The sequence below is a fragment of the Phaethon aethereus genome, assembly GCF_964289735.1.
Source record: "Phaethon aethereus genome assembly, chromosome: 6".
Lineage (NCBI taxonomy): Eukaryota > Metazoa > Chordata > Aves > Phaethontiformes > Phaethontidae > Phaethon > Phaethon aethereus.
Genome location: NC_138580.1, coordinates 18352479 through 18365376, shown reverse-complemented (window position 1 = coordinate 18365376; position 12898 = coordinate 18352479). Strand labels below are relative to the sequence as shown.

Below are 12898 nucleotides of genomic sequence, written 5' to 3'. Positions count from 1 at the left end.
GAGGGCCGTCCCTGGAGCGGTGTCAGGCTCCCTTCCCGAGTGCCGTAGCTCGCTGAGCGCTTGGAGAGTAACCAGGGGCTCCTGGCTGTCCCCGCCGCGGGCAGCGCATCCGTGCACGTGGGCCCCCCTCCAGCGCCCAGCCCGCCTCGCCATCGGGGGGGCCAGGCGGGAGGAAACCCCCTTGGGTAGGACTGTGGATCAGGACCTGCCTGGGGGAGCCACCCAGGGGGGGTTGTCCTCCATCCATGGGCACTGTTTTTTGGGTCGTCCCTTGCTAGCGCCATGCTCTGTCCTGCTGCCAGAGGTGATACCTACCCTTCTGCGGGAACCTTGCCCCCCCGGGATGAGGGCCAGCGCTGACTTGCGTATCATGGCCAGGACGGTGGTGTGGTCCAGACCCTGTACCATGGCAGGAAGGTACATACTGGTACATACCCTGTACCGCGCCACAGGAGCCCGGACCTGCCCTGCAGCTGCGCTACAGCTGCACCAGCCGGCCAAGTTCTACTTTCTCCTGCTGCGTGCTGGCTCTGCAGGGCTCCCGGCAGCCAGGACAGCCCGGTTTGGGTCCAGGGACTGATGCTGCTGGGCAGGTGGCCTCTCTTGTCCCTTGCCTGGGCAGGAAGCTGGGAGGAAGCTTTGCACCAGCACTACTGAGCAAAGCCGGCCAGGTGCTTTTCCAGACAACATCTTAGCAATGATGTGGAAAAAATAGTGCTTTGATGGAGGTGCAGAGAAGAATGAGGGATAACAGGGGTTTGTCCCTGTCCTGCAAGAGGAGGACACAGGCTGGCTTACCCCTCCCTAAAAGCGGCTGGAGACAAGCAGTCCCCTGTCCTGCAGAGCATGGCTGTGCAGTGCTCAGACCTAGGCAGCTCCTTCAAGCTGGGAATGGTGCTGAGCATGTCCTGCCACTGTCCCCTGTTCCTCTGTGCCGGAGCGTGCTGGGACAAATGTGAGTGAGCTCTGGGCTCTGCTACCTGGCTGCTGTGTGCATCAATAGGCTCAAGCTTATTCCCTCACCTCCCTGTGGTCCTTGCACCTTCTGCTAACCGGGTGATGTGTCCCTAGCCCAAGGGGCTCGCTGGCCTCTCCCACTGGCTCTGGGATGAGCATGCTGGAGCTGTACCCCTGCAGCCCCCTCCGCCCCACAGGCAGGTGAAGCTGGGATGGGAGGTCTGGCCAGACCTGCCCAGGCTGATCCCTGCTCTCCCTTGCAGACCGTCTGCGGACAGAGCCCTTCCAGGAGGAGAGGTTTCAGCAGAACTTCATGGATGAGGTAAGGAGAGGCACAAGTCCTCCCTCCTTCAGCAAAGGGGTGGTGGGGAACTGGCACCAGCAGCCCCAGTGTGAGGTGTGCTGGGCTGGATGGGGGCACTGGTGGGGGTGGAGTAATGCTTGGAGAGGGGTAATGCCCACTGGCTCCCCCATAGCCCTCCTTGTGTCCTGGTATCCCATCCGCAGGGTGAGCAGAGCTGGGGGCACGCCTGGCATGGCCAGATGGGGATGTGGCACCGTGTTTTGTCACCCTCACGCCACTGCCTGGCTGCTGGAAGTTGCTGGGGGTGTGAGCCAGGCTGGCGGCTCCACAGGAGCATGCCATCGCTGGGGCATCCTCACCTGCCTCCCGCACTTGCCATGGACCTGAAACACCGATGCTGACGGCAGGCCGAGAGCAGGCGAATGAGGAGAAGCCGTCTGCTCCTTTTGGTTCATCTGCTGCTTTTAGGGGTGGCTTTGCAGTGGCACATTGTGGGGACAAGTGTCTTTCAGACTGTTATCTGTGCTGTGCCCACCGCTCTCCCCGTGGCATGCTTGGCTCTAAAATCAGACATGTGTTTTGGAGAAACTGGGGCTGGAAGGAAAGAATCTTACCTCTGATCCTTTTTCATTACTGGAAATAATCACAGAAACACTAAAATCATTCAAACCGATGTGGCAAGATCGGAAACGATTGATGCCCATTGGTGCGAAAAGACTCAGGATGCTCCTGAGTGTTCCTGTGGTTGCTGTGAAGGCACGGGAGTGGGGAGCAGCAGTATCTGCTGGGGACCAGGGAGTCAGCCAGAGTGTCCATGGTGTCACACGGGCTTCAAGACGGCATGACTCTGTGAGATACACGCTGATGCTCTTTCACAGCCGGCAATAAACCACCTGCAGAGTTTCTAAAAATTAGAGATGATCCCTCTTTTATATAAGAGGTACTGCATCCAGCGCAGGCAACTTTCGCGTCCCCCCGGTTATGATGGATAGAGATGAATTCACTGCTGGACTGCAACTTGGAGGTTGCCTAGGGACCGATGATCATGACCAGATTACATTCACCCTGGGCAAAGAAAGGACATTCCTAAGCAGTAATTTATATCCTTCATGCTTTGAAAGGGCTAATTTCCCAAAGCAGGGGGAAAATTATGAGTGAAATCAGCTCAGAGGAAACATTTAGATAGAAAAATGTGAATGAAAATGGTGAGCTCTTTCAGAAGAATTTCAGAAGCCACAAAAAGCCACAATTCCACAATCAAGAAAGAGGGCAGCGCTGGCCGAGAGCCCGTTCTGGTTCAGCGGCGAAGTGAAGGCAGCAATTAGAAATAAAAGAGCAGTTTATAACAAATGGGAAAGCGGGAGTAGATAGCAATCAATATAAATTAGAAATTATGAAGTGTAGAAAATGGATAACAGAAGCTAAAGACATCAGGGAAAAATCATGGCGAAGGACAGAAGGAAAAGCTTTTATTTAGTGTAGTTGGAGAAAACCCCAAGCTCCCAGCAACAGGACAAGCTTATTAGTAGACAGAGGTGGTAAAATGATGGATACTGGAGCAGACATGGCAGAAGCAGTCGGTAAATGTGTCGGTGCTGTCGCTGGAAGGGTGCAGGCGGGTGCGCCAGGATCGGGGGACGATGAAGTATATCTTTGTCCAAGGGCTGGCTGAATAACATCTGCTAAAGATGAACGTCAGGCTTGAAATTCAGAGCCCTCCAAGAGCTGGTAGGGTGCGGGGCATGGGGGAAGGTGCTCGGTGGTGCCGGGCGGCTGCTCGGGCGGCGGGGCGGGCAGGAGGGGAGCAATGCAGCCCTGCACAAAGCCGTGCAAAAGCGGCTGGTGGGGAGCTCATCCGGCAAAGACCTAAAAGATGGGAGGGCAGTTGGTGCTGTGTGTCCCGGGAACAGCCCTGGGGCAGCATCCTGGGGCCGGAGCACCGGACAGGGAGTGGGAAGGTTTGGGACATGCTCCCCCTCTGCATCCCCTGGCAGCCAGGTCCGAGCACCGGCCGCAGGGGAGAGGCTGCTGGAGGGATGCAGTGGTGCATTCAGTCTGCCTGCGGGGATCTGTCCTCACCGCAGTCATCCCATTGCTTTATAAACCCGCTGATGATGCTTTTGGCCCGTGTACCACCCCAGAGCAATGAGCCGTGAGATGCGAGCAGCTGCTGCCTTTGGTTTGAACGTGGTACTCCGTCGTTCCTCCTGATGCCTCCTGGGTCTTGTGTTAGTGAGGAACACCAAACATGGCTTTGCAGCTCTCCACCACCAAATCTGATTGTTCACCCCAGTCTCCCCTCTCTTTCTGCAGCAGAAGGGTGGGCCAGATGACCTCGTTGTCTCTAGGCAGGTATTTCAGAGCCTGTGGGCAATTTTGTACTCCATTTGCCAGCTCCAACAAGGAGCAGCAAGAGGGGTTGGGGTCCCTCGGGACATGCCGTGGGGAGCAGGGAACGCTGTGACCAACTCCCGCGTCTGGTTTTTCAAAAAGACGCCAGACGATCAGCGTGGAGTCGCAGGAATGAATTGAGGGCTGGGGAATGAGCCCGGCATTGAGAGACTTGGAAGGGAAGAGCTCCATCTAGCTTATCAGGGAGAAAATTGAGAGGTGCCTTGATTACAGTGTGTGAGGGTCTTTACAAGGAGAAAATGCTGGTTAGTGAAGTGCTCTCTTTAATCTCATGGAGAGCAGCGGAGCATGAGCCAGGGACCAGGAGCTGGAGCCAGGCAATTTGGAGCTAGGATGGAGGCACTTGGGTTTGCTCCTGTGGGCGATTAGCGATTGGGGCACGCTCCCAAGGGCAGCGGTTGATCCTCCATCTCTTGATGTCTCCAACAGCGGGCTGGGAGCCTGCCTGGAAGAAAACCAGGTTGCTGGGCTTGGTCTCGGGATGTGCATGGTTGAACGTCAGCGGGCAGGAGGTCAAGAGGAGAGGTCTGATGGTCCTTCCATCCACTCCCTCTGGGAAACAGGGCTTCAGGTTGTGGGTGTTTGGTAGTGGTAAGCACCTCTGGGCTGGAAGGGGGCTGTGATAGTGTGGGGCAGGGCTGGTTGGATGCGGGAAAGCGCTCCATGACTTTGCTCGCTTCCCAAATGTGTGCTGCATCCCCCATGGGGAGGAAAGGACCTGCAAGTCCCCCAGGGCAGAGCTGCACAGCGACGCTCCTGCCTCTCGGCTTAAACGTGCCCTTCCCCTGGACTTGTGTGCACTTGGCTGTCCAGGGCATTTTAACTAATCATGGGGAGTTTTCCAGCAAAGCCCTGGGAATATTTATATGTTTAGGAAACGACGCTTTCACACACGCAGTTTTTGGCAAGGGTTCACTGCTGAGCAGCTGCCTGGGCTTGGGCAGAGCTGGAGGGAGAGTGGCGGCCGCGCGTGAGCCGAGGCAAAGCCGGCAGCTTTTATTGGCAAGCCCAGGGGTTCACGCCGTGAGGGGAAAGAGCGGGCAGATGGAGAGGGCTCAGCGCCCCGGGGCAAAGCCGGCACTCTTCCCAGCAGCCTAGGACCCAGGGGGGCAGAGGTATTTTGTCCCCAGGTGTCCCTTTGGGTTGCAGAGATGACCCCGCGGGGCAACGTGGGGTGCCCACCCATGGGTTTTGAGATCTTTACCCGGCCTGGCTACGGTCAGTGTTTCGTGACACAGCTTCTGCCAGAGCCTGTGGTCCGGGTGCGCGAGGGGGGCAGGGTCAGGGGGTCCACGCGGCGCCGTGCCCCACACCCCAGGGAGGGCCAGGGACAGGTACACCGGGGACAAACTCGCTGATACCATCAGTGCAAATATAGCCCTCGCGCCCCAGGATGCTTCGCCCTGCGTATTTTTATCTGCTGCGGCTGGCGCGCGCGCTGGGGCAGCTGCTCCGCGCCTCTGCAAGCCGAGCGCGGGAGCTCGGCAAACAGGACGCAGCGGGTTCATGGCTCGACCCCGGGGCCCGGCGAGGAGGAGGAGGATGTGCCATCAAAACAAGCAATGCCGGAGAGGAAGATAAACAAACAGGCGGCTTCCAGCACGGCTCTGGCCGAGGGCGAGTGGGAGCCCCGAGCCGGGGCTGCCGGCAATGCCGGTGGTGGTGCTGGCTGACGTCAGGGCGCCCAGGGGTCAGCGTCCCTCTTATTGTTCCCCACCGGGGCTGGGACAGGGGCCAGGCGCCCGTCCCCCTCCCACAAGGGGACACGGGCCAGCGGGGCAGGTGGAGGGCGGCTGGGGCGCCTGCCGGAGCCACCGGCCATTGCCGCCCCAGGGTCTAGCCAGGCACCTGCCTGCGTGCTGCCTGCCCCCGGCGCCCTGCCTCTCCTTTTTAACAGGCACTAAAAATAATCCCCAGGGAGCGGAGCTGCCGCGGTCTGGCCAAGGGCGAAGGCGACGGTGGGCCGTGCGTTTTGCAGGGCGGGGACGGCATCCCTCAAACCCGCGCCAGCCCGGTGCGGCGGGGAGGAAGCGGCCCTTTGGCTCCTTCCAACGAGGGATGTTTTTAATTAGCGCAAGGTAGCCGCGGCTTTGCAGCTGCGACCAGGCCAGAGCGGGGCCGGCAGCGTGGGCGCAACATGGGCGGCTCGCACGCAGGGTGCGTGGCCCGGGGGAGAAGATGCCGTGGGCACTTGGCCGGGCTGGGGTCCCTTGGCATGGGGCTGGGGAAGAAGCCGGCGGCCATGACACCGTTGCTAGCAGGGCTGAGCGGTGTGAAAGTTGCAAGGCCCCGGGGCAGGCTGGGCAGAGGTGGCAGCGTGGGGCTGGATTTTGGGGATGCTGGGACGAGCGAAGCAAACACTTGTGCGCAGCCAAGCATCTGTGTCGTGCTCGTTCAGTGAGACCCGTGGGTGCCTGCGTCCTGTTCTGGATTCCGGCCGCCTGTGGGGTCCTCGCTTCATTCCTGAACAAGCCTTGGTCACCCCATCTCTGCCCCGGGCATCCGGGTCCCCCACTGGAAACGTGGTGGGCTGCAGCCATGCTGGGGGGAGCGGGGCACACGCTGGGGATGCACCGTGGTGGCAGCAAGGAGCGGCACGCTGCTGCGGTCGGGGGGAGCGGAGGGTCGCTCGCGCTCGGCGTGAGCGCGCGTGCAAGGGCACGAGCGTGCGCACGAGAGCGGGAGCGGGCATGCCGGCAGCGCCGGGCGCTGGGGGCAGAGCCCCGCGCCTGATGGCTGAAGGGGACGGGGGCCAGGGGACAGCGCTTTGTGCCCACAGCGGGGCATTTGGGGAGGAGCACAGGCGCTCATCACTGCACGGGGGCCGACGGCTGCGTGGGCATCGCCCCCCCCGCGGCGTTCGCCGTGGAGGCGCGTGGCGGGCGGCGCTGCGGTGTTATTTATTTATTTGCTGAGGCCCGATCGGGTGGGGGGGGCCGGGCCGGGACGCGCTTTCTGGGCCGCCGCCGGCAGCCACAGGCCGCTTGCACAAGCAGTGAGTCAGTGGAGCTTCACGCTGCTAAAACCAGACTTGGCGCAGGTGCCCCCGGGCAGCAGCCTGCCCAAAATAGTGCCCAGACAGCGGGCGAGGAGCAAGCCCCCCGCAGCCGGGCCAGGGCCGATTGCTCCCGCCCTTGCATCTGCTGGGGATGGGGATGCACCGTGGCAGCAGCAGCTGCTGTCCCGGGAGCCCCGCGGGGATGCTCCTGCTGGGGTTTTGGGGGGTTCAGAGCCCGACCTCCTGTGACTGTGACTGCTCCTTTGTAGCCGGAGTCTTCGTCATCCTCTCCATAACATGTCATGCTGTGCCACGCAGTGCCACACCGTGCCGGGTGCCGTGGCAAGCAGGCAGAGGGACGTCACAGGGCGTCTGGCAGAAGGGGCCAGACCCCAGTCCTGTGGGAGAGGCCCCAGCCCATGCCTGGGCACTGGCCGCGCGGTGCTGCCGAGGAGCAGCTCGGCTTTGGGGATGATTGATCTCGTGTCAGCAAGCAGTGGTTTGAGCCAGTGCCAGGCCTCAGCTCAAACAGGAGCATTGAAGGGGGAGAGCCCCTTCCCCCTCCGGAAAGCGGAGCAGCAATCCCCCCACCGCTGCCCCCGGCCCCGCTCCCACATCTTGGGCATTACTGGCCCAGCAGCTGCAGGCAGCTGCCCAGTGCTGGGGAGCGCGCAGGCATCTGGGGTCCCAGCCTCGCCAGGCTGAGCTCGTGGGGCTGTATTTGGGTTAGAGGAGGGCAAAGGGGTGATGTGGGGATGGCTGGTGGGGGGAAGGCGCGGGGCATGGTCTGCCCCTCGCTGCTGCACCCCGCAGCCGCCTGTCCCGGCCCTTCAGCTCAGGATGTGGCAATGGCTCCTACGAGTAAAGGACCTTTTGGGGAGGAGAACAAGGTGGACTTTGACGGGGCTCTAAAGGCGCTGCTCTGTGTCAGCAAGGGACGTGGTGGCTTCTCTGTCCCCAGCTGATGGGATCTGGACCAGGGCATCGCCATCCCGCCGGCCCACTGGCCACAGGCAGGGCAGAGGAGCGGTGCTGCCTGCACCCCCAGTGCTGCCTTCCCCAGCTCCCTGCGCCTCCGCTGCGCCCCAAACGGTCTGCCAGGTTTATTCACCATGGCCCTGAGCGTCCTGAGCCCTTCCCCAGCTCCCTCCATGCCCCCAGCTGTGCCCCTTCTCCTGTGCCATCCACGGGCAGCTTTTTTCTGTGTTTCTGAGAGCTGCTCCCTCCCTATCCCTCGGGCCAGTGACCCCGTAGCCTCTGCCAGTCATGCCAGCCCATGCAGAGGTGGTACCAAACAGCTGGACACATCTGGGCAGGCAGCAGCACCCGGGGAGGGGTTGCTCTGCACCCCAGGGGGCACAGCCATCAGATTCCTGAGGCTGCCTGCTCCCACTCTGCTCGGACCTTCGCGTCCTATGTATCCGCGTAAGGAAACAGGGCCATTCATGTATTTCGCTCTCTATTTATACCTCTCCCTTTCCGTATTTAGTGTGTGCGCAGGCAGAGGGGGCAGCGAACGCCGGGGCCACTGATGTTCTTGGCTCCAGCGCCGGCTGGAATTTCGTCCTGGAATGTATCCTGAACCGCTCTGAAAACACGAATAAATCTCTGTGTGTTGTGTGCGTGTGTGTACACAAATATATAGACGACGTATAGACACAGAGCCATATAGGGCATTTGTGAGCTTTGCTATTTAAAGGAAGGAGTAGTTAGAGGGCTCTTGGCGAGGCAAACACCTCCGCATCAAAGGGATGCTGGGCACTCTGCTAGCACCTTGGGAGATAGGTGGCCCTTGCTTTGTCCTCTCCAGGGAACTGAAGCCACCCCACTGGTGACATACCCAAGGTAGCACGCCTGGCCAGCCTCTGATCCCCCACGGGCTGCATTTCGTGAGGTTCTCTGCTCCCTGGTCTCCAGTTTCCCAGTGAGAGCCCCAGAGAGCCAGCTCCTGTGCTGCTGACACAGGCTTGCAGAGCTTGGATGCAGTAGGGCAAGGATATCAGCCCCTCGGGGGCACGGTGTGGTCCAGGGCTTCTGGAGGGTCAGGGGTTGTCTCCTGAACACCAGCAGGTACTCACAGCTGTTGAGGAAAGATGATGATGTGGAAAAGGAGAAAATAGGTGTTGAGTAGCAGGTCCCAGGTAGGTGCTGGGCTGGGCATCTCCTTGGGTTGCTGGACCATCTGGTACACACAGCTGGCTGGGAAAGATGATGAAAAGGGGAAAATAGAAATTGGGTACCAGATCCCAAATGGGATCCTTAGCCATGCCAGGAGGGCATGCTGGTGATGATGGATGAGGCCCCGATGGGAGCACCGCTGGGTCTCCCAGCACCCTTGGCCAGGGAGCGGGTACCCTATTTAGCCCAGCTCAGAGTCACGCCAGCTTCTTGTCTTCTGGGTGCTAAAAAAACTGATATTTTGGGCTGAAAATGCCCACGTTTGGTCTCTGGCCAAAGGTGATGTGTTTGTGGGTGGGGGAAATTGGAGCAAATTCCTGCTGCGAGTCCTGCACGTGTGCGCGGGCGTGAGGATAGGGGAAATACAGTTTTCCTTTTGAAAAAAAGCCCCGCTTATTTTTATACAGAACTCCAGAAGGGCTGAAGGTGGAAACTTGGCCTGTCAGCAGCTGTCACAGGGGAGCGGGTCCCTGCCTGAGTTTGGGGGGAAACCACAGCTGGGTGTTAATGGGACTGTTAATGAATTAATGTTGGCTGCTGGGGGCCGGGGGGGAAGCCTGGCTCGGCGGGGCATGCGCGCGTGGAGCCCTCTCCGGCACATGGGCTCCGGCTCCCGGCACGGCTGCAGAAAGCTCCAGCTCTGGGAGCCATGTGCTCAGGGAGGTGTGAGTCTCCCTTGCAGTTGTGTCTTGCTCTCTGGGTTGTGGAAATGCTTGGAAATGTGGCCCTGTTGTGGGGGAGAGGGTCCCAAACCAGAGAGCGTGCATGCAGCCAGCGTGGGTGTGTTATCTTTTGACTGTGGGCATCTGCTGCCTGAGCTGGTGGTATTGCTTAATGCTGCATCGCCTCAGCTGCCGAAACCAAATCTTTAAAGCAATTTAAAGAAAACAGCAGGGAAGTGAAATCTCCCCATGTTTATTTATGGGTTGGAGAGCTTGTGCTGCTCAGTCAGTGCAACATCTGCAGCAGCGCTGCTCTCTGCACAGCACTGCCCACCTGCAGCCCTTCTTGGGGTTATTTCTCTCGCTGTCTCCCCCAAAATGTGGAGGAGCACCCATGTGAATGTGGTGAGCACAGGCATGTCTCACGCTGTGGGCTCAGCAGTACATTTGCACAGCTTTCACCCCCGGCTTGCTGGAGACAGCTCTGGAGGAGGTCATGCTAACGCACTCACCTGATGCCGGCGTGGTAGGGCTGTGGTGGGACTGAGGAATAGCACCATAACCTGGTTGGACTGAAAATGGGAGGGAAAATGCAGAGAGAAACTGTGAAGGAGAGAACAAATTCTTCTCCGTGGACCTCTCCTGCTGCATTTGGCTTCAGGCTCTGTGTGTGAGATCTCAGCCATGAGGAAAACTGTGGCATCTCCTGGGGTTTCACCCTCTGGTACCAGACAGCTGTTGAACCAAGAGTTCACTCTTTTGGTGACCGTCCTGAGGGAGGGATGACCATGCTGAGGAAAGGATGGCAATGTTAAAGAAGGGATGACCATGCCGAGGAATGAAAGACCGCATCAAGGAAGGGTTGGTCATGCCGGGGAAAGGAAGACCATGCTGAAGTAGGGATGACCATGCCCAGCATGGGACTGTGGATGAACAAGTTCCCCAACAGAAGATGCTGTTATGGATGGAGACAGAGCCTCCTCCTCTCCTGGCAGGAAGGCTGGAAGAGCCTGAGCTCTTGGGGGCTCTGCTTGCTCCCCAGGGATGCTGTGCTTGCACCCAGGCTGCAGATGCTCTGCTAGCTCCAGTGTTGGGTGTCTGTAGGTGGGTGCAGACAGACTCTCACCTCGGTAAGGAAACCTCTCTGGGCTGTCAGACCCAGTGCCTTTCCCAGGACCCTGTGCTGGCTCTTCAGGGTCAAGCTCTAAGTGTGCAGCCAACATCTGCTGCCCAGTGCCGAACCCAGCTGGTGGGGCTGAGGACCTGGAGAGGGCAGTGCCTGGGCTCCTCTCACAGCCATGCTCCTTGCACAGGTGGGCTCTACACAACCGGCCCCCCACACTGAAGGAGGTCCTTCAGAGGATCCCAAATCCCAGCTTGGAGGGGCTCTGAGGCTCCTCTGTGCCTGGGCACTAGCTCTTGGGGACAGGCTCTGGCTCCGCTGGGCCCAGAGCCCTTCCCAACCCCATCCCAGACAGATGGATATCCCAAAACCCACTGGTCCCAGGGGCCCATGCTCTGGGTCCCTCTGGCTGAATGAGGTGGTGTGCGTATGCCCAGACTGTCCCCTCCTGTGACTGTACAGTACACACGGCTAAATATATGTCTGTGCAGATACAGAAGCTTAGAGGGGCTGAGTGATGCTCCCTTTCTATACCTCTTTTCATGGGGAGAGCTAATGAGATTCATGTCATTAAAGGGCTGATGTTTTGTGGGATGGGAGCCTTTTAAACGGGATGTGTCCTGGCTTAGTCATGGCAAATATTTACCAAAAAAAAAAAAAAAAGAGAAAGAAAAAAAAAGGGACATACCATATAAAATTAGAGTTCTGAAAATAGTATTTAGAGCAAGTGAGAGAGAGGAACCTAAAACAGAAAATACAGCCCAGTCTGTTCAGGAGTCAGGGGAAAAAGAGAGAGAGAGGGGGGAAAAAAAAGCCAGAGATAAAACGAGAGAAACCTCGGCAGTAAAAACAGCATCTTGGTAAATAGACTATTAAAAAAATTCTGACCTGCTTTATGGCTTTCTTGGCTGCCGTTCAGCTGTGCTGCCCTGGCCGGCATGGAGGGAAGGTAGCAGGAGCCGGCGTCTGTGTGGATGCTCAGAGCCCTGGGACATGGCTCCCCCCGCCCGAGCAGCCGCGCGGGGCGTTAAATTTAGCCACATAATGATGGCCCTGAGGAGGCAGCCTTTTGTAGCCACACTGTAATTACTGCCTCGCTTATAAATTTTATTTTTCTTATTATGTTTCCTCCTCCTCCTCCGCTGGGGAAGGGGGAGGGGGGTCTCCCACACCCCCATCAAACCCGCAGCTCTCCGGGGAGCGGGGCGTACCGCTGCGGGGATGGAGCAGGTCCATGGGATGGATGGGAAGGTGGGAATGGCTGCCCGAGCTCTGCGCCGCCCTGTGCTGATCCCCTGCGCCAATACAGGGCTCAGCCCCACATTTGGGGATGGGGGAGGTGTTGAGCTAACCCTACCGTGGTAGGGTCCTCGCAGCCCAAAGTGTGGGCGTCTTGGCTGCCCCGAGCCTTAGCATCACCCTCTCAGGGTGCTTGGGAGATGGGCTTGTGCAGGCAGGACCTGGGGGTCTCCAGCAGGGCTGTGAGCCCACAGCACAGCCAGGCCGGGGAGGCAGCCGGGACCCCCACCAGATGCAAGGAGCGGCTGTCCGGCCCCACTCGGCGGGTCACCGGCTCCAGCCCCGCTCCTCGCAGAGGTGGGAAAGGCGACAAGGGTGAGGGCTGGCCTCAGCCCCCTCCTCCTGCCGGGAGCGGGGCACAGGGGATGGGTCCTCTCCAAGCCGGTGCAAGTGGGGGACAGCTTCAGGCCAGGCAAGAACGTGCCAGAAAAGGTCTTGTTCCCCTCTTGTTTTCCCAAAACAAAGGAAGCAGCCTTGCATTGCTGGAAGTCGCGTGCTCGGGCTGTGCTAGCTTGTTATCATCCGATAACCCGGCGACCCAGGAGCTGCCCTGCTCCTCACCCGTCAAGCCTGCAGTACGGGATGCGAACAGCTTCCGCATGAGCTGCCCTTTGCAGAGATCCGTTTTCCGCTCCCCGGGATGGGGGGGCAGCAGCGGGGGCCACCACAGTGGCCCTGGCCAGCCCCAGGCTCACCGTGTGCCGTGCCCGGCGGGGGACCAGCCCATGCAAGTGATGGTGGGTGGTGATGGCAGAAGAAATGCAGAGGTGGCAGGTGCCTCGGCGTGGCCTGGGTGCTTCCATCCCGTGCGGGGTGTGGAAGGAGATTTGGGGATCTGCTGTATCTCACTTTGCCCCATGCAACTTCCCTGAGAGCACCGTGGCCAGGCTCTGCTGTGGAGCAGGGTGGGCAGTGCGTGGGGCTGGGGGCAGGGGTCCTTTGGGGCTCACGGTGATGCCTTCAAG

The 12898-nt window shown here is 59.5% G+C and overlaps 1 protein-coding gene across 1 annotated transcript in view; it reads left to right on the top strand.

Moving 5' to 3' along the window:
- The window catches only part of NHEJ1 (non-homologous end joining factor 1), a gene marked incomplete at both ends in the record, with an annotated part of 44942 nt that overhangs the window by 4245 nt on the left and 27799 nt on the right, over window positions 1-12898 (top strand). The window contains one exon of the mRNA XM_082001418.1: window positions 1221-1279. Within this exon, the coding sequence (XP_081857544.1) occupies window positions 1221-1279 (59 nt within the window). The remainder of the gene's footprint in view (window positions 1-1220; window positions 1280-12898) is intronic.